The following is a 23,724-nucleotide window of genomic DNA, read 5'->3' as shown; positions in this document are numbered from 1 at the left end:
AAAAATTGGAAGACATTAACGAATCCCTTAAAGAAAACCAAGAAAAAGCAATCAAACATATGAAAGAAACTATTCAAACTTAAAAACTGAAATAGACACAAGAAAAAACACAAGCAGGGGAAATTATAGAAACAGAAATTATTTGAAACAGATCAGGAACCACAAATGCAAACATAAACAGCAGAATACAAGAGATGGAAGAAAGAATCTCAAGCGCTAAAGATACAATAGAGGAAATAGACTCATCACTCAAAGAAAACATTAAATCTAACAAAGCTTAACACAAAATATCGAGGAAATGTGGAAAACAATGAAAGGCCAAACCTAAGAATAATAGGTATAGAAGAAGGAGAAGAAGTTCAACCCAAAAGCATAGAAAATATATTTAACAAAATCATAGAAAAAACTTTACCAACCTAAAGAAAAATATGCCTATAAAGAAACAAGAAGCTTACAGAACACCAAACAAACTGGATCAAGAAATGTCCTCTCCCCTCACAATAATCAAAGCACTAAACATAGAGAATAAAAAAGAATATTAAGAGATACAAAGCAAAAAGGCCAAGTAACATACAGAGGCAGTCCTACCAGAATTACACCTGACTTCTCACTGGAGACAATGAATGCCAGAAGGTCATGGTCAAGCGTTATGCAGACACTAAGAGATCACATATGCCAGACCAGATTACTATACACAGCAAAACTTTCTATTACCATAGAAGAACAAAATAAGATATTACATAACAAACCAGATTTAACCAATACATAGCCAAAAACTCAGCCCTATACAAAGTACTAGAAGGAAAACTCCAACCCAAGGAAGTTGGCTACATCAACAAAAACACAGGCAATTGATGATCTCACAGCAGCAAACCCCAATGAAGTGAAAAACATACAAATTAACATCACCAACAACGAAAACTAAATTAACAGGAGATAGGAATCACTGGTCATTAATATCACTTACTATAAATGGACTCAACTCACCTATAAAAAGACACAGGCTAACAGATTGGATGTGAAAACAGAATACATCTTTCTGCTGCATACAAGAAACACACCTCAGCCTCAAAGACAGACATCGCCTTAGAGTAAAGGGTTGGGAAAATTTCCCAATCAAATGGACCTAAGAAACAAGTTCATATAGCTATCCTAATATCTAACAAAATAGACTTCAAACTAAAATCAATCAAAAGAGACAAAGAAGGACATTTCATATTAGTCACAGGCAAAATCCATAAAGAGGAAATCTCAATACTGAACATCTATGCCCCAAATACAAGGGCACCCTCATATGAAAAGAAACACTTCTAAAGCTTAAATCATACATTAAACCCCACACACTAATAGTGGGAGACTTCTACACTCCATTCTCACAACTGGACAAGTCAGTCAGACAAAAAATTAATGGAGAAATAAGGGAACTAACAGATGTTATGACTGAAATAAACTTAACAGACATATATAGAGCATTCTATCCAAACATAAAAGAATATACCTTCTTCTCAGAACCTTCTCAAAAACTTACCACATACTCTGCAACAAAACAAACCTCCCCAGATACAAAAAAAATTGGAATAACCCCATGTATCTTATCAGATCACCATGGCTTAAAACTAGAATTCAACAGCAATACTATTTCCAGAAGGCCCACAAACACATGGAAATCAAACAATGCTCACCTGAATCATCAATTGGTCAAGGAAGAAATAAAGGGAGAAATTAAAGACTTCCTAAAATTCATTGAAAATGACCATATAACATACCCAAATTTATGGGACACAATGAAAGCAGTGTTAAGAGGAATGTTCATAGCAATAAATGCCTACATAAATAAACTGGAAAAATCCTACACGAGTGAATTAACAGATCATTGGAAAACATTAGAACAAAAAGAAGCAAACTCACCCAAGAGAACTAGTTGGCAGGAAATAATCAAATTGAAAGCTGAAATCAACAAAATAGAAACAAAGAAAACAATACAAAGAATCAATGAGAAAAAAGTTGGTTCTTTAAGAAAATCAACAAAATAGACAACCTTTATCCAAACCAACCAAAAGGCAGAGAAAAAATATCCAAATTAACAAAACTCGAAATTAAAAGGGAAACATAACAACAGACATGGAGGAAATCCAAAGAATCATCAGGTCATATTTTGAAAACCTGTACTCCACAAAACTGAAAAACATAAAGGAAGTGGACAACTTTCTGGAAAAATATCACTTACAAAAATTAAATCAAGACCAGATAAGCAAATTAAATAGACCTATAACTGCTAAAGGAATAGAAACTGTCATCAAATGTCTCCCAACCAAAAAAAAAAAAAAATCCCAAGACCAGATAGTTTCGGCTCAGAATTCTACAAGATTTTCAAAGATAAACTAATACTAATACTCCTCAAACTTTTCCACATAATAGAAACAGAAGGAACATTGCCAAATTCTTTTTATCAGGCTAAAATTACCATGATATTCAAACCACATAAAGATGCTACTAAAAAAGAGGATTACAGACCAATCTCATTCATTGATGCAATAAGTGATGAACATTGATGCAAAAATATTAAATGAAATACTGGCAAATCGAATCCAAGAACACATCAGAACCATCATCCACCATAATCAAGTCGGCTTCATTCTAGACATGCAGGGATGGCTTAACATACAAAAATCTGTCAACATAATCCATCATATATAAACAAACTGAAAAATAAAAACAACATGATCATCTCATTAGAGGCTGAAAAAGTTTTTGACAAAATACAACATCTCTTCGTGATAAAGGCCTTGGAGAGAGCAAGGATACAAGAAACGTATATAAACATAATAAAGGCAATATACAGCAAGCCAACAGCCAACATCAAACTAAATGGAGAGAATCTTTCAGCAATCCCATTGAAATCAGGAACAAGACAAGGCTGTCCACTCTTTCCATAACTATTCAATATAGTTCTTGAGGTCTTATCTAGAGCAGTAAGACACCAAATGGAGATCAAGGGAATACAAATTGGAAAAGAAGGAGTCAAACTCTCACTATTTGCTGATGATATGATAGTTTACATAAGCAACCCAAAAATTCTACCAAGGAACTTTTACAACTCATAAAGACTTTCATTAATGTAGCAAGATACAAGATTAACTCAAAAGAATCAGCAGTTCTCCTTTACACAGATGATAAAAGGGCTGGGGAAGAAATCAGAGAAACATCACCCTTCACAATAGCCACAAATAGCATAAACTATCTCAGAGAGTAACTCTCTCCAAACAAGTAGAAGACTATTATGACAAAAAACTTTAAATCTTTGAAAAAAGAACTTGAAGAAGACACCAGAAAATGGACAGATCTACCATGTTCATGGGTAGATAGAATTAACATAGTAATATCACAGTCTTACCAAAAGCAATCTACAGATTCAATGCAATGCCCATCAAAATCCCAGCAAAATTCTCCACAGACCTTGAAAGAATGGTACTCAACTTCATATGGAAAAGCAAAAAACCCAGGATAGCCAAAACAGTCCTGTACAATAAAAGAATTTCTGGAAGCATCACAATCCCTAACTTCAAATGCTACTACAGAGCTACAGTACTGAAAACAGTCTGGTATTGGCATAAAAACAGACAGGAGGATAAATGAAAGAAGATAGAAGACCTGAATATTAGTCCACACATTTTCAGACACCTGATTTTTGATAAAGAAGCCAAAAATATCAAATGGAAAAAGAAAGCACATTTAACAAATGGTGCTGGCATAACTGGATATCAACACGTAGAAAAATGAAAATAGATCCATATCTATCACTATGCACAAAACTCAGGTCCAAATGAATCAAAGAACTCAACATAAAACTAGCCACACTGAACCTCATAGAAGGGAAAGTGGGAAGTATACTTGAATGCATTGGCACAGGAGACCACTTCCTAAATATAACCACAGTAGCACAGACACTGAGAGAAACAATTAATAAATGGGACCTCCTGAAACTGAAAAGCTTCTGTAAAGCAAAGGATATGATCAACAAGACAAAACGACAGCCTACAGAATGGGAAAAGATCTTCACTAACCTCACATCAGACAGAGGTCTGATCTCCAAAATATACAAAGAACTCAAGAAATTGGTCATCAAAAGAACAAATAATCCAATAAAAATGGGGTATAGATCTAAACAGAGAACTCTCAACAGAGGAATCTAAAATGGCTGAAAGACACTTAAGGAAATGTTCAACATCATTAGTCATCAGAGAAATGCAAACCAAAACAACTCTGAGATTCCATTTTACGCCTGAAAGAATGGCCGAGATCAAAAACACTGATAACAACTTATGCTGGAGAGGTTGTGGGGTAAAGGAAACACTCCTAAATTGATGCTGGGAGCACAAGCTGGTACAGCCCCTTTGGACATCAGTGTAGCAATTTCTCAGAAAATTAGGAAACAACCTTCCTCAAGACCCAGGAATACCACTTTTGGGTATATATCCAAAGGATGCTCAACCATGCCACAAGGACATGTGTTCAACTATGTTCATAGCAGCATTGTTTGTCATAGCCAGAACCTGGAAACAACCTAAATGCCCCTCGATCAAAGAATGGATAAGGAAAATGTTGTATATTTACACAATGGAGTACTACACAGCAGAACAAAATAACGACATCTTGAAATTTGCAGGCAAATAGGTCGAGTTAGAAAACATCAATTTGACTGAGGTGAGGTAACCCGGACACAGAAAGACAATTACCATACATACTCACTCATAAGAGGTTTTTAAACATAAAGCAAAGAAGACCAGCCTACAAATCAAAATCTAGAGAATCTAAGCAACAATGAGGACTCTAAGAAAGGCATACATGGGTCTAATCTACATGGGAAGTAGAAAAAGACAAGATCTCCTAAGTAATTTGGGAGCATGGGTACCTTGAGAGAGGGTTGAAGGGGAGGGGAGAGGCAGGAAGGGGAGCAGAGAAAAATGTAGAGCTCAATAAAAATAAATAATTTTAAAAAAGAAGTGCTAATACAATGCTGGTACAACTCTTGTGTCTGATCTGACTTCAGGCCCACTGTACCCGTTGGAACTCATACCTGACATTGCTTGAGAGATCAAGAGCCAGAGACTACATAGTTCAAAGCCTAGGTTAAAGCCAAATTCTACTAAAAGTCACACAAAAAAAATGGATTCTGCTATACTCATACATCAGTGCCTTCCTCTGCCATCATCAGAGAACTTCCTCCTGCAGCAGATGGGCACAAACCCAGAGACCCAACAGCCAGACATGAGAGAGAAAGAGAGGGGGGGGCAAAGAGAGGAGAGGAGAGGAGAGGAGGAGAGGAGAGGAGAGGAGAGGAGAGGAGAGGAGAGGAGAGGAGAGGAGAGGAGAGGAGAGGAGAGGAGAGGAGAGGAGAGGAGAGGGACCTTAAAACTCAGTCCTAAACTTTCCTCAGAGCTTAGGGAATCCCAGAGAAGAGGCAGAAAGAATGGAAGAGCCAGAGGAATGAACAACACCAAGGAAATAAGGCCCTCTCAACCAACATGATAAAACTCTGATGAACCCACAAAGCCTGAAGCAGAAACCACAGGGCCTCTACAGGCTGCACCTGGCCTTCTGCACATTGTATCTTCCAGTGTAGTGTTTTTATGGGATTCCTAAATGTGTGAATGAGTGGCTCTCCATTCTTGTGCCTTCTTTGGGCTCTTTTCTTTCTTTGTCTTGTCTAACTCAGATGTGTTAGTCTTTGTATTCTCTTTTATACTATATTGTTTATATTATAATCCCTTATAAACTCATTTATTGTCCAATAGACAGAAAGGGAGAGGATCCAGATGGGAGGAGAGTAAGAGAAAACTGCAATCGAGATATATTTTGTGAGGGGGAAAGTCTGTTTTCAATAAAAGGAAAAAAGAAATGAATGGGGCCTCAGGCATCAGTGAGATTTTTCTCTTTGGTATTATACAGATGAATGGCATGCTTGGATCTCTAATCAAGAACTTTAAACTCAGAAGTCTGTAGCCAGGGGACATACCCTTCAGACACAATGGGGACCAACATTACTTACAGAATAGCTACTGGGTGGCACTGCAGATGTATCCACAATCACCCACTCACACACACAAACACCACATGCGTGCAAAAAGTGGGGGGCAAAGAAAACAGAACATGGAATTCCCAAAAGAATACAGATAAGCAGCCAATGAAAAGATGTGTAGTCCTTACCCTTACCCCAGCCAATGGGGAAGAAGGCACATATTTTGGAGGTGCATAGAAAAACAGAGGCTGTCTATGTGACTCGAGGGGAGTGAACTCCACAGTTCATGTGCTCTTCATCAGAGGTGCCACCCTCCCAGAGGGCAGAAACGACAGCTAGATTATGTGTCCACTCAGAGTCAGAGAGGACCAACAGTGGGGTGGACAGAGAGGAGCAGGCTGGGGTGGGCAGAAGTGCCATGATCCCACAGTCCACCTGACTGTACAGGAAGAGTCACTAATGGTCTCATGGGACATCCTTCAGATGTTCCTTCAGAACAGCAAGCGTCAGCAGGGTGCATAGGGAATGTGCAGACAGGAGTGGTTCTGTGTGGTGTTACGGGTAGTCTCCTAAGCACACACGACAAAGTCCATCCTGTACACACTTCTGTCCATGTATCTCCTTATATGCAAGTTCCATCTTAACAGTAGAATAGCAAACTCTAAGTCTGAGTCTACCTTCTCCAGTTTCAAAGAAAACCCAGATTTCTTTTGTTCACCTTATGAGTGTTCAGTTCTAGCATCTTTATCCAGAGGCTGTGTCTGAAAGTTTGGTTCTGTGTCTCCACTTCCTGAGGTACACTAACAGTGCTGCCAGTCACAGAGACCACCGAGATGGACGCTGGGTCTCACACTAGTCCTTAACCTTAGTGCAGTAGGAAAATTTGATTCCTACAAATAAGGAATGCAGGCTTTTTGTGTTTTCCAGACTTTAATTTTTTAAGCTAAAATTACATACTCTAACAGTGCTGCTAATCTCCTCCTCCCATCAACAGGCAGAGATGGGCTCTAGACACAAAAGCAGTGCAGGTACATGGGGAACGTCTGTCAACATAGAGCTCACAGAAACTGAAGAGTTCCCAGAAACTGTCACACCTACTCCACACTCCCAAAGCAGAGTGATGTGCAGCATGCCTGGGACCAGAGGGCCCCCGACACCACACCACAGATTCGTAGATGCAGCCCAGTAAGTCTGTTCCATTGCACTGGCTCTGGATCTTCATGGATGCAGCAGGATGGCATATCAAGTTAAAACAAGTCTTACCGCTGAGAGCACCTCCAAAGGTGGGCATTTAGAGACCTTGGGGTGAGCCCATTACAAAGTAATGCACAGTTGACTTTTCCCTAGTTGAAGCTCCCCTGAAGGAGGAATGTAAGCTCACAGTACATTTTCAGTTGCATTGCCACATAGCAGGTAGGTACCTTTTCTGGTCTCTGAGGAATCTCTCTAAGCTACTCCAAGAGGGAAGCATATGGGATCGGTCAGGAGTGACAAGATGCCATTGTGACTTTCAGTCATACTTCACCTGAGGAAGGGCGCATGGTGTTTTCGTTACAGAGTTCCTCACTCCCACTTCCTTCAAAGGTCATAAAGGCAGTCACATCATGGCAATGCACACACTCTCTCTTCTTGATGAGAAGGAAAAGAATCACAGTGTGTGTGGTCTAGGACCTTGTCAAGAGTGAGCTCAGCTTTGTATGGAACTGGAGACAAGGAGAGCACCCAGCTCTAGAAACTGGCATGGACTCAACATGAGAGGCTTTGCAGGTAGACAAGGAGGAAGGAAACATGGAACTCACCATGCCAAAGCCAGAAGAGCCAGGCATGTGCAGGCCTTTGCTTGACCTGTAAGCACAGAGCTGCCAGAACCCATACCCATGCATGTGTTCATTGTCTACCCACTTATACCCTCGAGTATCCTTTTGCCTACACACTGCCCATCCACCCATTCCAACCATCCAGCTTGTCAACTTATATTAGGCAACCATTATGTTCAGAGCCCAGGAGTAAATACAAGCAAGAAAATATTGAAAATTAAGGGCATAAGTTTTTGGAAGTCTACAATATTGTTCACAAATATACATACATACCACATGCACACATATACCATACATATATAACTTATATATGCACATATAAACATATACTCACCACACATATAGGACATACATGTATACACATCCATACATACCCCAAAATATTTTGAATCTAGAAAGACTCAGCCAGTGGACATGACTGGTAAACTTGATTTATTGGCCATACCAACCATTAGGATCCTGTGAGAGCAGGCATGGTCCCAGTCCTGTGATTGCTACACTTCCGAGGCTGAGGCACGAGGATCTAGCATTAGAGGTCAGTTGGACTATACAGCAAGTCCGGTTCAGAAAATAAAGCCAGCCCCATGAGATGACCACCATTTTTTCTCTTAAAACAGACAAGTATTCAGGCTGGCTTATCACCCAGCCTGTCACATATTTCGGTGTTTATTAAGCATCTTCCTTTCCTGAATTTCAACTACATAGCCTCCAAACTTTTGCAAAATAATCTATTTGTGCACCACTGCATGAATTTCACCCTGCAAACTGACAGGGTGACATAAACAATATGACAAACATCTTTCCAAACTCACTAGAAACCTTTAAAATATGCAATGTCTAAAACTCTACCTTTTGGAACAGATTTTAAAATGCATTACTTGGTTTTATTAACAAACAAAGAAAGCCCAGTTAATTTACTAATTTTTAAAAAGATAAAATCCAAATCGCATTTTATGGTGTGGAGAGATTACTGTTTCACTTTAGAGTCTGAGTTGTGAAAGCAAAAGTGTAATTTGGGTGTTCAATGGACATTAATAAAATATGAAAATGAGACAGAATAATAAGTAATCTGTGGGTTCCTCCAACATGACCTTGGCCCCCACCCCTGATTCATACAATCCCTCTCCCTTTCTTCAGCAGGACTCCAAGAGATTTACTGTGTATCTCTGCATCTGCTTCCATCAGTTACTGGATGAAGACTCTCTGATGACAATTAAGGTAGTCACCAATCTGATTACAGGAGATGGCCAGTTCAGGCACCCTCTCCACTATTGCTAGGAGTCTTAGCTGGGGTCATCTTTGTGGGTTTCTCAGAGTTTCCCTGGCACCAGGTTTCTTCATAAGCCCCAAATGCCCCCCAACAGGACATCTCTTCATTACTCTCCCCTCCCTCCTGCTCCCAACCTACCCAGTCCAATCCCTCATGTTCCTGTCTCCCCAACTCCCCTTGCCCCCAGTTTACTCAGGAGATCTCTTCTATTTCCCTTTCCCAGGGAAATCCACATGCCCCTCTTTGGGCCTTTGGGCCCTCCTTGTTACCCAGCCCCTCTGGGTCTGTGGATTGTAGCCTGGTTATCCTTTACAGCAAATACCCACTTATGAGTAAATACACACCATGTTTGTCCTTCTGGGTCTGGGTTACCTCACTCAGGATGATTTTTTTCTACTCATTCATTTGCAGGTACATTCCATTATGTCATTGTTTTTTATAGCTAATTAATACTTGATTATTAATACATTCTCTTTACCTATTCATTTGTTGAGGACATCTAGTTTGTTTCCAGGTTCTGGCTATGACAAATAATGCTGCTATGAACATAGTTGAACACATGTCCTTGTGGCATGGTTGAGTATCCTTTGGATATATAACCAAAGTGGTATTGCTGGGTCTTGAGGAAGGTTGTTTCCTATTTTTTTGAGAAATTACCATACTGACATCCAAAGGGGCTGTGGAACATTCCATCTAAACATAAAAGAATATACCTTCTTCTCAGCACCTCATGGAACCTTCTCAAAATTTGAATTTTGCTTCTATGAGCATAGGTGAGCAAGAGACAGCTGACTTGAGCTCCTGGGAGTTCATAAACTGGATCAACAGATAGGGGGACTCCATGGGACCAATGTAGGTCCTCTGAGTGTGTGTGACAGTTGTGTAACTTGATCTGCATGTCACACTCCTAGTAGAATCAAGGCCTGTCCCTGGCACATTAGCTGGCTTTTGAGAAGCTATTCCCCATGCTGGGTTACCTAATCCAGTCTTGATGCAGGAGGATCGAGGTCCTGCCTCAACTTGATGTGCCTTGCTTTGCAGATTCTCATGGGAGGCCTGCCCAGAGGCCAGGTAGAGTAGATGGGGGCAGGGAGGGCAGAGGAGGGACGGGTGAGGGAATGGGAGGAAAGGATGGAGGGAAAACTGAGGTTAGATGTAAACTAATGAAAAAATTAATAACAATTTTTTAAAAGCATAAAAAGTAACCAAAACAATTTCTAGATGTATGTTAACCTCACAATAAGTATATAAAATGTAATTGGTCTGTGTCCTTGGAACAGGTATAAAGCTGAGTCAATGCAATCCTTAAATCAAGAGGCTGAGTATTGGAAAACTGCTGCTCTCTGCAGGTATGGACACCAGGACGGGAGGCCAGATGTGTGAGACCGGCAGGAAAATACATTTGTAGATGACTGACAGCTTTTTTTCAAGCCATGAATAAACCCCATGGCTCTAGTGAGCATCAACAGCCAGCAGGCCAATCTGCAAGAGTGCTCCCCCTCCAGAGCCTCTGAAAGCATGGGGCAAGTATCTGTTCTCCCTCGCTAACTTGCACAGCCTCTCCCAGGAACTCCAAAGACAGAAGCCTTGACTTGGTGACTGATGCCTCCTCAGCATCAAGGACAGCTGTGACGCTCAGTCCTAGAGCCTTGCAGGGACATTTCCTGCTGCCTGTCCCTAGTCCAAAACTTCCTGAGCATCCCTGCAACCAACATCAGGGCTCACTGCCTTTCCATTGCTCAGGTCAGGCCTTTTCCCTTTCAGGTGCAAGCTCACCTCCAGTTCTACACTGTGTTGGAATGGGGGAGGGGCTGTCCGGATGGACTGGAAGAGAAGGGCAGGAATCGCCATTCTGTCAGACCCTCCTTGGTAGCATGCTGACTACAACGCAATGGGGCAGTTAGGTGTCCTCCTAGACATCCCGCCTACTCTCTCATGATGCTGATTCTTTCAACTCCCTCAGATTACCTTCTCTGTGGAAGGCCACGATCTCTTCATGCCCTGCATGACCCATAGCTTCTTTGCACAAGTTCTCTCGAGCTCTGCCTGGGATCTCCACAAGTCTCTGGGAGATGATTGATGAGGAGTTAAGGATGTCAGTTCCCCATACTTCTACACACTCCATTTGTGTGTTTTCTAAATACTAAATGCTTTTTAGGCCCAGAGAGATAATAGTAAACACTGCTACCATTCAAGGAATGTTTCATCGTCAACATCAGTGTTGAAATAGGAGCGGTGGCGGGGCTGCGTCCCCAACACCCCAGCCGCTTGGCTAGCTCATGCCCGAAATAACAACACACAAACTGTATTCATTTAAGAACTGCTTGGCCCATGAACTCTAGCCCTTACAGGCTAATTCTCGCACCTGGACTAGCCCATTTCTAATGATGTGTGTAAGCACCCCAAGGTGCGCTTACCGGGAAGATTCTAGCCTAAGTCCATCGTGGGTTGCAGCTGCCTGGGAGAGCAGAGCATGGCGGCTGTCCGGTCCCTCTGGAAGCAGCGCAGAGTCTGACCTCACTTCCTCTTCCGCCCAGAATTCTATTCTGTTTCCTCCTCCCATCTATCTTTTAACCTATCAAGGCCAAGCAGTTTCTTTATTGCTCAGCCAATGAAATCAACAGATTGATATGACACTCCCACATCACATCAGAAAATGGGAAATAAACTGACCCACATACTGTCTCTAGTGGCAGGAAGAGGGGAGGGGAGGCAACTCAGTGAAGGGCTCTGAAAGCCAACTCAGAAGGAAGGGAAGCTTAAGCATGAATTCAAAGAGAAGCAGCATGGACCACTATATAATGGGAGAAAGGCTCTCTAGGCAGAAGGAACAAGGGCAATGGCACTAGAGCAGAAAATTCTTGGCTTGTTGGGCCAAGAAAAGAAAGGAGTTCAGGATGTCTAAAAGGCAGCAAGCAAGGGCAAGAGTTAGCAACACATGGAGGGAGGGATGAGGTGGGACGATGCAAACTGTATGGGCTCATACACACCACAGGAAAGTTCAGGACCAAGAAGCCCATCTGAGTTTCCTGCAGCATAGAAACAAGGTCTAGGCAGGAAGGCCAAAGGAGGATGGTCACATATGACCTCCAGGTCAATGGTAGGGCAGGTTGAGCAGCGCTGGTGAGGAGAGGAGAACAAAGGCCAATAAAGTCTGTCTAAAGCAGAGCATCTTCTGCCGGACTGGATGTGACATGGGACAGGAAGAGAGGAACATACACAGCTAGTGCTCAAGAAGTGGGACGGAGCATGGAGCATGGGACCGAGGGTAGGAGGCGCTCTCGGCAGCCCGAGCTCCCTCCATGACATGCTGTCTTGTCTAGTCCTGCTAGAAGCAGTGTCAGGCACTCCTGCCACTTACAGAAATCCCAAAGGTTCACAACCAATGGAGTTGATTCTTCCAGACAGGCATCACCATATGGAAAAGCAAGATGTTCCAGAATCTCCAGACCCAGGTCAAGCTCAGCCCTGCCACACTTGCCTGTGGGATCTAGGATGTCTATCCAACCTCCTGTAGCCTCTCAGTGGTTCTCACCTGAATGAAGCTTTGAAAGCACTGACTGCAGGGAAGCAGGGAGGTTATCTCACGGGTGACCAGCACTCAGCATGGCCATCCAGAAGGACGCTGTCCTCACCCTCTGCTCTGACATCCAACAGTTCAGAAGTATACTCTCCAGTTGTCCCCACCCAGTTCTTTCTCATCTCACCAGACACAGAGAGGAAACGTGGACCATGCATATGGACATACTGCCCTTCAAGACCTGTGCTCCTGAAGATGAAGGTCAGCTAAAGGAGGCACAACCAACAGTCATGTCCACAGCTGTGGTGGGGTTATGAAACACACACTTTCATCTTCGAGACGAAATACAGCATACCTTCTACAACCACTGTCTCATCCACGATACCTAATTTCCTTAGGTATCCATATAGTGAATGATAGCTTTTAGAACACTTGGAGGACACCATGGAAGGTTCTAGATCGCTGGCTAGCAAACAAGGATTCAGTAGCACATAATGGAAGCATCTCCACATAACTGATGCAAACCATACATGGGCATCTTATGTCTGTACTGAGAATCACAAAGGCAACACTGCTCCCTTAAGTGGTGTAGGAGGTCCTTCTGTCTATGTGTTGCTTTTATTGATTAATGAAGCTGGCTTGGCCTGTGATAGGGTAGAGTAGAGCTAGGTGGGGGAAAACTAAACTGAATGATGAGAGAAAGAAGACAGAGTTGAGAGATGCCATGTAGCCCTGCCAGGGACAGACACTGGGGATGGAACTTTACCGGGTAAGCCACAGCCACTTGGTGATACTCAGATTAATGGAGAAGGGCTAGTTTAGGATGTAAGACCTAACCAATAAAAAGCTAAAGCTAATAGGCCAAGCAATGATTTAATAAATACTATTTCTGTGTGATTATTTAGGTTCTAGGCAGCCAGAAATGAACAAGCAACCTTTTCCTACAACACTTAAGGATGGTCTGCATTGGAAAATTATTCTCTTCAAAATCCAGCTGCCCTGCTGGAAGGTGGAGTACAGTTCGGCCCAGTCAAATGCCATCAAAGCGGCCTTCTTCTGTTCTGTCCATTGCACTGCAGATCTCTGAGCTCTAGCTAGCTAATAATGACATTTTAAGTTGCTTTCATTGCTCCATGTGGGCTCTAGCAGGGAAATTACAGGAAATGTCAGAACATCAGATGTATAGTCCTGAAACAGGAGATCACCTCACAGCGATTCTACATGCACAGCTGTGTGGGCCTGACCTGTCTTTGCAGGGTCACCCAAACAAAATGTTACATGCTTTACTGAGTGAGTGATAGCATGCAGATAGCTTCACTGCAAAATTGCTTCAGTGAGAAAGCTGTGAAGCGCACATAATAGCTTTTGCTCCTTAGTATCTAGAAAGGATATTGTAATCACATCAACATGTTCCTTGCCTTGTATGCTCCCCATCAGGTGGCCACCCCCGTTGTCATTCCTCACTACCTTTATTATTCCCCACATCATCATCCTCCACCATCTTTCCCATCGTTCCATCTTCACCCTTACCATCTTGGCCAACGTCATCCCCATCTTTACTATCAGCCTCACTTTCACCACCCCACATTCACCATCCTCACTCCATCGCCATCCTTACCATCACCACCACACTCACCATAATCATCACCTTTACCATAATCACTATCACTCCTCATTATCATCATCACCATGATAGCCTAATCGTGCTTCCTTTCTAACCACCTTCACCATCATCATGACCACCATCCTTACAATCGACATCACCACCAACACCAGCATCACCATCACCATCATCACCACTACCTTTATTATCATTGCTCCATCATCATCTCTACAATCACCTCCATCATCATCATCCCCATTAGCATCCTCACCTTTAACACCTCACTGTCATCCTGAACAAGTGACTGTACCATTTTGTTTAGAGGGCATACAGTCTGTTTGGTTGGTAAAGCCCATTTAATGGTTGCTTAGCTTCAAAAGATTCAGATAATTCAGTTATTGTCTTATTCTATCCTCATTTGGGTTCCCACCAAGACACATGAACATCTACCTCAGTGTCTTGTCTATATTTACTAAAATAATCCAACAATGTAAAAATTGCTTTCTATAATTTGAGAAGTATATCAAAGTTAAGTGTCATTTATCTCTCAAAGGAACATGAAAAATGTAGTCTGGGACAGGCAGCCATTCCTTTATAGCATGGTTTCATAGGATTTGGCATTCAAGCATTTCATTTTATGTCTTGTGGTCATGTGGAAAAGAAGGAAATATTACATATTTTAAGTGGTCTTGTTAAAGAATGGGAGAACTGAAGTGAAATTGCTCTAAGTAACTGCATACCTGTGTGCATATGTGCATGCCTGTATGTACATGTGCATGCCTGTATGTACATGTGCATGCCTGTGTATGTAAGTGCATGCCTGTGTGTGCAAATGTATGCCTGTGTGTGCATGTGCATATGAATGCTTTGTGTGCATGTGCATATGCATGCCTGTGTGCACATGTGCATGCCTGTGTATACATGTGCATGCCTGTGTGTGTATGCATGCCTGTGTGCATATGTGCATGCCTGTATGTACATGTGCATGCCTGTGTGTACATGTGCACGCTTGTGTGCATACATGGAAGCCAGAGGAGGATCTCAGGTGACTTGCTCCACCACTTTCAGTTTTATTGTCTTGAGACAAAATTTCCCAGCAAACCTGGAGGTAGGCCATTTGGCCCCAAGCATTCTCTTGTCTCTGTCCCTACAATGCTGGGTGTGCAGGCACACCTCTGACCAAGCACAGCTTTTTAGATGGGTTCTAGTATCTGAATTCAGGTGCTCATGCCTGTACAATAAGAACTCTTACACAATGAGCATCTGACTAGCTCTTAAATTTAGAAACTGTAACACAAAAACAGAAAAAAAAAATGAATGAAGAAATTTTTATCACTAAAGCTTTTGTTCAGAGCCTTGGAGAGAAACAGCCCAAGTGTTGAGTAAGGGACAAGACAGGTAGACAGCTGCTACCTAGTTACAGAACTCACAGAAGAACCTTATGTGTCCTGCAAAGTACGGGGACCCCTCACACGTCATGGGTGAAACAGAATGTTCTTATGTATTTCTTATGTAAGATTATATACTTGTTATTTTTAATATATAATTTTATTTTTTTCTCAAACTATCTGATGTGAGAGTCCCCTCTGTGCGTTGCTTGTATTGGTTAATGAATAAAGTAACTACCTTGGCCTAATAGGGCAGAATTTAGGTAGGCAGAGAAGACAGAACTGAATTCTGGGAGGAAGAAAGCAGAGTCAGACAGACACCATGGAGCTGCCAGAGATAGGCATGTCGAATCTTTCCTGGTAAGCCACTGCTACGTGGCAATATACAGATTAATAGAAATGGGTTAAATTAAGATGTGAGAGTTAGCCGATAAGAGACTAGAGATAATGGGTTAATTAATAAAGTTTCTGTGTAGTTATTTCGGGGCTAATCTAGCCGGGCAGCCAGGATGAACAAGTGGGCCCTCTCCCCGCAACAACTATCTTTTTTCATTTTACATACCAATCCCAGATCCCACTCCCTTCCCTCCTTTTTTAATAGTTGGTTAGGCACACAACCAACAATCTTTTACCAAGCTCCATCCCCAAGGTGAATGTAGTCCATTTCTGGCACTGGAGGCTTCACTTGGTGATATAAAATGTCTAACTGGGGCATTGTCTCCCCCACTATATGCTGATTATATTTACATATATAAAAGGAATGCAATCTGTGACTTTAATGACCAAAGCCCAGGACCTGTAAGCCAAAGCAAAAAACTCAATAGTGTTTAGTTGCTATTTAGGTGTTCTTGACAAAACAAGCTTTCTCTGGAGTGACCCAAATGTTTGGTTGGGCACCACCATTGAGCTCTGAAGGGATTTGCTCTCGTGGAAAACCAGGCTGATCCTAGCACAGCTTTTGGAGGTTGAGTGAGCAACAACTGGGATAATTTGCAGATGCGTCCATTCATTCATTCACTCTGCAAACAACGCAGCTGTCCAACACAAGCACCAATGAAGATTGTGATGCACTGCCTTCGCAGGGCCCAGGGGTCACAATGGGGGCAGGCAGAGGGATAGCAAACACTCATTACTTATTCCCCTGAATGTTTGAAGGAGAGACTTGGGGATGGAGTGTTTTTCCCCCTAGGATCAGCTCAGCATATCAAGAGACTGGGAAACTTTCCAGTCCCTGAACTGTATGTGGATACTGAAGCCAGAGCTTGCCATAAAGGTTTGGTGACCCACCCCACCAGGAAACTTTTATTTTTCAGAGCAGAATTCTACCAGAACTTCATTTTTTTCTTGTATTTATTTATTTATTAAAGATTTTTGTCTCCTCCCCATCACCGCCTCCCATTTCTCTTTCCCTCCCCCAATCAACTCCCCCTCTCCCATCAGCCCAAAGAGCAGTCTGGCTTCCAGCAAATGCCTAAGCTGTCATTGCCCATAGGTACCCCAACAGCCTGAAGATAGCCACAAAAGCTCATCACTCTTACCCAGAGGCTGAAAAACACAGCACCGACAAGGGCTGCACTGAGGTCTGCACTACACACTACTGCATTGTGGGTTGGACTAACCACAGACTGGACACCCTGAGGATTAACTGCTTAACCATATCTGAGTCAGTTATGGATTTGGCCGCCCAGAATGACATGGTATGGAATACCTACCATCATTCCTATTGTGAGTTATGAAACACATGGTAGATGACACAGCCCTGGGGCCAGCCTTCAGAGTCAGAAGCTAAGCCAGCCATCTATACCCAGAGCACTTGCCTCTTCCCCAGATGTTGTGGGTATCCCTGCGGTAGGATTCTTCTCACCAATAGGGACCCTGGGTTTATCTAAGATCCCTTTGTCACAATGTGTCTATAAGAGGTGTGTAAGGGAAATGCCCTCCAAGAAGAAATCATCAAGGCCAATGTAGTGAGAGCAGGCCTCCAAACACTCACCATCTCCCATGCTGAGGGAATCTTTGGAGTCTCCCGGAGAGAAAGACCATCTCTGAGAAGCAGCAGACGCTGAGAAGGGTCTCGATGATCTCACGGGATTATGTAGAAGGTACTGTGGCCCTGGTTCGTTTTCTCCGGGAGGCCTCTGGGCAGTGTAGGCACCAAGGGCAGCAATCAGTTGCTGTTTGTCCACATCACTATCTACCTTGGGGCTGAGCTCATCTGGCTGGAGCCTGCTAAGCGGCTGCAAAAGGTTGTCAGGATACTTAACCCGTGTTGCAGGATAGGTCAGTGCAGAAGTGTGAGCCACATAGGTCAGGATGTTATCAGGGAAAGAGTCCTCACCCTAGAGGAGAAGATGAGACAAGGTAAGAGTTAGATATCCATCAGCCTGTGCTCAGGGGGCCTGGGCTCCATCCTCATGGCCCAGTGGCACCTAGCATCTCTGACATATGAGCATTGTTGATTGGCCCAGCCCCACGCTTTATAGTTACTGCAGCAATGGTTTTAAGTAGCAGCTCTCTTGAGATGCACCAGGCCATGCAATCATACAGTCTTGTGATTTTTAATGTGTTTACAGATGTGCAAACCTCACCACTAAATAACTTCAGAACATGGCCCAATCCAAACATGGTGCAGGTCCCCATTTCTCAATCACCAGCACAGACAACCGCAGTTTTACTTTCTGCATCTGAGAGCATGTTCCTCTGCAGATGTTTCTGTAAATGGACCCTCATGGAATGTGGCCATTTGCATATGGCCCACTTTATAGCTCATGCCAAGATCCCCATCCTCCTCAGGGATGAGTGAGCCTCCTCGATACAATGTTACCACATTCTAATGTATCACTGGACCAGATGAAGGACACCCAGGCAGTCTTCCACTCTGGGTCGCTTTGAATAATGCTGTTAGATCACTGTAAGCTGCCAAGTCTGGGAGATGGACATATTTTGGTTCACTTGGGTATAAGTCTAACAGATTAATTCATAGGGTTATATTATCACTCAAAATATTTAATATTTCAGGAGCTGCCAGCTTGTTTTGCAGCCCTACCAAACAAAGAATGGAGCAGTTTCTCTTCAACATTGTCATCACATTGTCCTCACAGTTACTTATACCAGCCGTACTTGTGTCTGGGAGGTAGGGTATCACCACCTTCTGTTTGTTTTGTTTATTGTTTTGCTTTGCTTGCATTCCTCTGGTGGCTGCTGATGTTGAGGGATCTTATTGCCGAGCGACTATTTGTACACTGTCTCTAAAGAAATATGGGAATTGCTGCAGTGTGGGTGTTTGCTGTGGCTCAGGAGGATAGCTTTGCTGCAAACACACCTCCTCTTCAACAGAGGTTCCAACTGCCTGCCTCAAGGTCAGAAGCCTCTTCCTTTCCTAGCCCTGACTGTTCACCATCTAAATCCTACTTGAGAGAGGGAGAGAACATGTCTCTGTGTATATACACATATGTGCATGTGTATATGGAGGCCAGAGCTCAGCCTGGGGGTCTTCTTTTATTACTTTCTCCACTATGGTATTTTGAGACAAAAAAAAATCTCACTGAACATGGACTTCACTAATTTTGCAAGACTGAATGGCCAGAAAGCCTCAAGGATGCTCCTGTCTCCTCCTACTCATCTTTGGAATTAGAGGAATGTGTCACCATTGCTGCTTTTTCACATGGATGCCGGGCATACAGATTCAGGTTCTTATGTTTTTGCAGGAAGCATGTCACCAACCAAGCTATTTTGCCACACCATGGCACAGACTCCTTCTACAGGAAGCTGGGGATCAGAACATGTTGGCTATAGATCCCAGAGCAGCTTCTGTGTAAGAACTTTAACAGATCATTTCACCTTTTGAGTCTTGATTCTTCAGACAAGAGTTTCACTGTCACCTCTTAGACTCTTCTTCTGCTGTTATTGTTCCCAAAATGATATAACTCTAGCTATCATTCAAATTGTTTAGTTCTGTGTGCAAGACTAGCTGAAATCAACTGGTCTTCTTTTAGAAAACAAAAAGTGAGGGGGGGGGGAGCACATGAGCAAGAACACTGCCACAAGAGCAGCCGCTCCAGCCATTCCCCACAAATCAGGTGACGAATCAGTTACAGGCTCTGCCACTCTGCCTTTCAGGAGTCTGCACACGGGGCCAGGTCACTGCACCAGAGGCCGGGGCTCATATTCGAATGCTCGTTAATGTGCCTGCAGCATCTCTTCTCACTCTGATGCAGCCTGATGGGCTCCACTAAAAGGATCTCTAATTAGCACCCCACATTGGACAGCTCCAGGCAGAGACACAAGGCTCAGCACATCTGTGCAGCAGGCTGAGACAGACAATCTGCTCTGTGTTTATAATCTGACTCAAATTAAGGCAAAGAGGAGGAAAGAGCATCCCCACATAGAGCACAAATAAGAGTCTTCAAGAAAAACTCAGAAAATGCTGGTTCCACAGTACCCTACTCCCTGGACCCATGCAACGACATAGTAAGTCTGTTGCCTTCAAAGGGGCAATGAGAGGCTGGTGTCAAAAGCAGGAGGGGACTTGTTCTTCAGCAACTCAAAGGAGGAAGTCTATTCCAGACCCACCCAGACACAAGCTCCAGAGTGGCTTAACACCAATCACATGTAAGTGGATGGGCATGACAGCATCCCTGGCCATTACGTCCATTACTGCATTTTCTTATTATCCTAAACAGTTGGTAATAATCAGTTTCAAAGACTAGAAATTTGCATTACATTGTTAAATCAGTTGTAGATGTATAATACCTTGACAAGAGTAGAAATGTATGAACAGTATGTTCTAACAAAATTAATCTCAAATTTGTATCAATATACAACATATTTTTAAAATATACAAAAGTCCAATGTAAAACATTTGAAGCCAATATTGCTTTTTAAAAGTAGATTCCATAACCTAGCTTTTTTCTTATCATATCCATCTATATCTTCCCTGTTTTCTTTTAAAAGTAGATTCAGTAATGTATCTTTTATCCTATTATAATTATATTCCCCGTTTTTTTCTTCTCACAACAAGGACTCTGAATCTAATATTCTCTGTTCAACGTTCCTCCTGGCCTTAACCAATAACAATTTGTAACCAACACCCCTAAACAATGAAAAATATCCACAACCCATTTAATGTTCAAAAACCATGTATCCTACCTCTGGGAATGTGGGTGTTGTGTACTTAAATTTACTTCCTGCTCTCTGGGGCCATAATATCTTTAGGGGATCCTGGAAAGAAAACTTTGGGTTAATTGTCAAGTCCTAAGAGAGGTAGCTGTATCATTTGTTGTCCAGTCTATGAAACAGTTCATGACTCATCTAACGTCCTGGCTAGGCTGGATCATCGAAGGCAGTCACCTCAAAATTGTTCTGAGCAGTTTGTAGTACAAAGTTGATCTATATGTGGTGTTTTCAGCTTAATGGTGTTATCATAGCCCTGGAGGAATCATCATTGTAGGGCCCCATCCTTTTTTTGAAGAATTGAAAGGTTACTGTCAGGTACGTTCATGGTTCACTGCCAAAAACTGATAGAGACTCAAACCCAAAATCATGTACAGGAAGGTGGATGAAACCTTTTTCTGGAAGTTGTTAATACTAATCATTAATATCATGATGAAAAGTTTAGAACATATGTCATAAAATTTATACCATAAGAAAAGTTGTTAGAGTCAATATAAAATAAAAGGATTAAAAGATTAGTGGCAATACAACAGTCTTTAAATTTTTGTTTTACCTCTGTCCAATATCAGGTAATTCTTCTGACATGAGTCAGAGATTTTGGATTTCACTACCACGGGGGATGCACCCACCCACTGAGACAGTGGGGGCTGATCTATTGGGAGCTCACCAAGGCCAGCTGGACTGTGACTGAAAAAGCAGGGGATAAAACCGGACTCTCTGATCACGGCGAACAATGAGGACTGATGAGAAGCCAAGATCAATGGCAAGGGGTTCTGAACCTACTTCATGTTCCGGCTTGGTGGGAGCCTAGCCAGTTTGGATGTTCACCTTCCTAGACATGGACAGAGGGGGGAGGACCTGGATTTTCCACAGGGCAGGGAACCCTGACTGCTCTTTGGACTGGGGAGGGAGGGGGAGAGGAGTGGGGGGAGGGGGAGGGAAATGGGAGGCTGGGAGGAGGCGGAAACTTTTTTTTTCTTATTCTCAATAAAAAAAATATAATAAAAAAAAGAACATTTGGGTTTAGAGAAGGAAAGAGTCACACCCCAACTCCAAAACTAGCTTCAGACTACACGATCTTAGCATTATTATTTGAGTACCCTTTGGATTACTTCCTGCAGGTGGTGGTGTCTGGTTGTATGAAGAAGTAGGACATTTCCTTATATTTTCTTTGGTATGGTGCCACATGATGGTAAAGTCTTTTTTAAACCTTTGATATTTAATGACATGACTTTTAAAACTATATTCTGAGACCTTCATCACATTTCCAATCAATAATTGATTGATTTCTTCAATATCTGTGCAGACCCATATGAGATTGGATGTGTGTTATGTATAAGAAATGACTCCTATTCTTGATTGTATCTTGTAACTGAATAAATAATAGTCAATTCTATATCACCTGGTATAAATTCAGTCATTTTAATATGCAAAACAACTCTTTCTCCATATTTTAAATTGGTAACTATGTCGAGAGGTTCTTAAAGAACCTCTTTAAAGTTCCTTTGTACCATAAGGATAACATATATAATTCTGACTTTTGGACAGAATCATAAGGGCTTTGTTCCACATTACTTAAATTTTCTGATTTGTAACCTGCCTTTCCTGAGTTACCTGCATTAGTATAGAATGTAGGGGCTCCAGTTATTGATGTGTACCCCATACAATGTGAGGAAGAATCCAATTAGTTCTTTTTATAACTCAAATTCCCTTATTTTAGAGATAGTTGTCAATCTCTCCCCCTCCCCAAATACCACAAGTTCTTTCCAGGGTTTACTTTCTTCCCATAATTTGTCAATTTCATCATTACTAAAAGGTACTGTAATTTCTGTTAGATCTATTCCTGCTTAATGACAAAGTCTCAACTTTCCTTTTAGAATTAACTCAGAGACCATTTACACATATGTTTTTAATTTTTTACTAGGTTTATGTGGTTAAAAGATCCATTCTAGGGTAATATCCTCCCTCTGCATTAAAATTCCTGTAGGGGAGGGTTTGGAAAGTAATAGGACAAGAATGCAGCTAAGATTCAGATTCACACATTCCACATGTGCCTTCTGTAATTTCCCTTCAGCCAAAGCCAGTTCTCTCTCCTTCACCCAATAATTTCTTGAGACTATTTAAGTCTTTGTCACCATCTAAAGTTTTGTTTAAATTAATCAGAGCCTATCCCAATAGTGCCCCATATATGGGAAGTGTCTCCTAGCAATCTTTGGAAATCATTAAGAGTCTACAGTTGATCTCTCCTAATTTGCACCTTTGGGATCTAATTATTTGTAAACCTATCTTATAACCTAAATAATTAATGGAAGCTCCTCTCTGTATTTTTTCAGGTGCTATTTTTAGTCCTCAATAAATAAAATTTTCTTTACTTTTTCAAACATTCTTTTTAAAGTGTCTATATTTGAATCAGATAGTAAAATGTCATCCATGTAATGGTAAACTATAGCTTCAGCAAATGGTTTATATATCATTTCCAATGACTGACTTACAAAATATTAGTACACAGTGAGGCTATTTAACATTCCCCATGGGAATTTACCCATTCCATTGATATCTTTTAGCATACTGAGAATTATTATAAGTAGGCACTGTGAAGGCATATTTTTCTTTGTCTTTTTCTTGTAAAGCTATAGCGAAGAAGCAATCTTTTAAATCAATAACTATTAAGAGGCTGTTCTTTTTTATTGATTTTATTTAGCTACACATTTTTCTCTGCTCCCTTCTCTTCCTCTCCCCTCCTCTTCAACAATCTCCCATGGTCCCCATGCTCCTAATTTATTTAGGAGATCTTGTCTTTTTCTACTTCCCAATCAGATTAGATCCATGTATGTCTCTCTTAGGGTCCTCATTGTAGTTTAGGTTTTCTGGGATTGTGAGTTATAGGCTGGTTTCTTTGCTTTATGTCTAAAAGTTACTTATGAGTGAGTAAGTA

At 41.9% G+C, this 23,724-nt stretch overlaps 1 protein-coding gene across 1 annotated transcript in view; it reads right to left on the bottom strand.

The window, feature by feature from the left end:
• The window catches only part of Ptprn2 (protein tyrosine phosphatase receptor type N2), a 704,719-nt gene that overhangs the window by 399,875 nt on the left and 281,120 nt on the right, over positions 1–23,724 (bottom strand). The window contains exon 6 of the mRNA XM_050120851.1: positions 17,611–17,956. Within this exon, the coding sequence (XP_049976808.1) occupies positions 17,611–17,956 (346 nt within the window). The remainder of the gene's footprint in view (positions 1–17,610; positions 17,957–23,724) is intronic.

Source organism: Alexandromys fortis, unplaced genomic scaffold (genome assembly GCF_014885135.2).
Source record: "Alexandromys fortis isolate MF-2015 unplaced genomic scaffold, M_Fortis_MF-2015_v1.1 scaffold_182, whole genome shotgun sequence".
NCBI classification, from domain to species: Eukaryota; Metazoa; Chordata; class Mammalia; order Rodentia; family Cricetidae; genus Alexandromys; species Alexandromys fortis.
The sequence above is the reverse complement of the archived record's forward strand: the minus strand, read 5'-3'. Positions and strand labels throughout refer to the sequence as shown.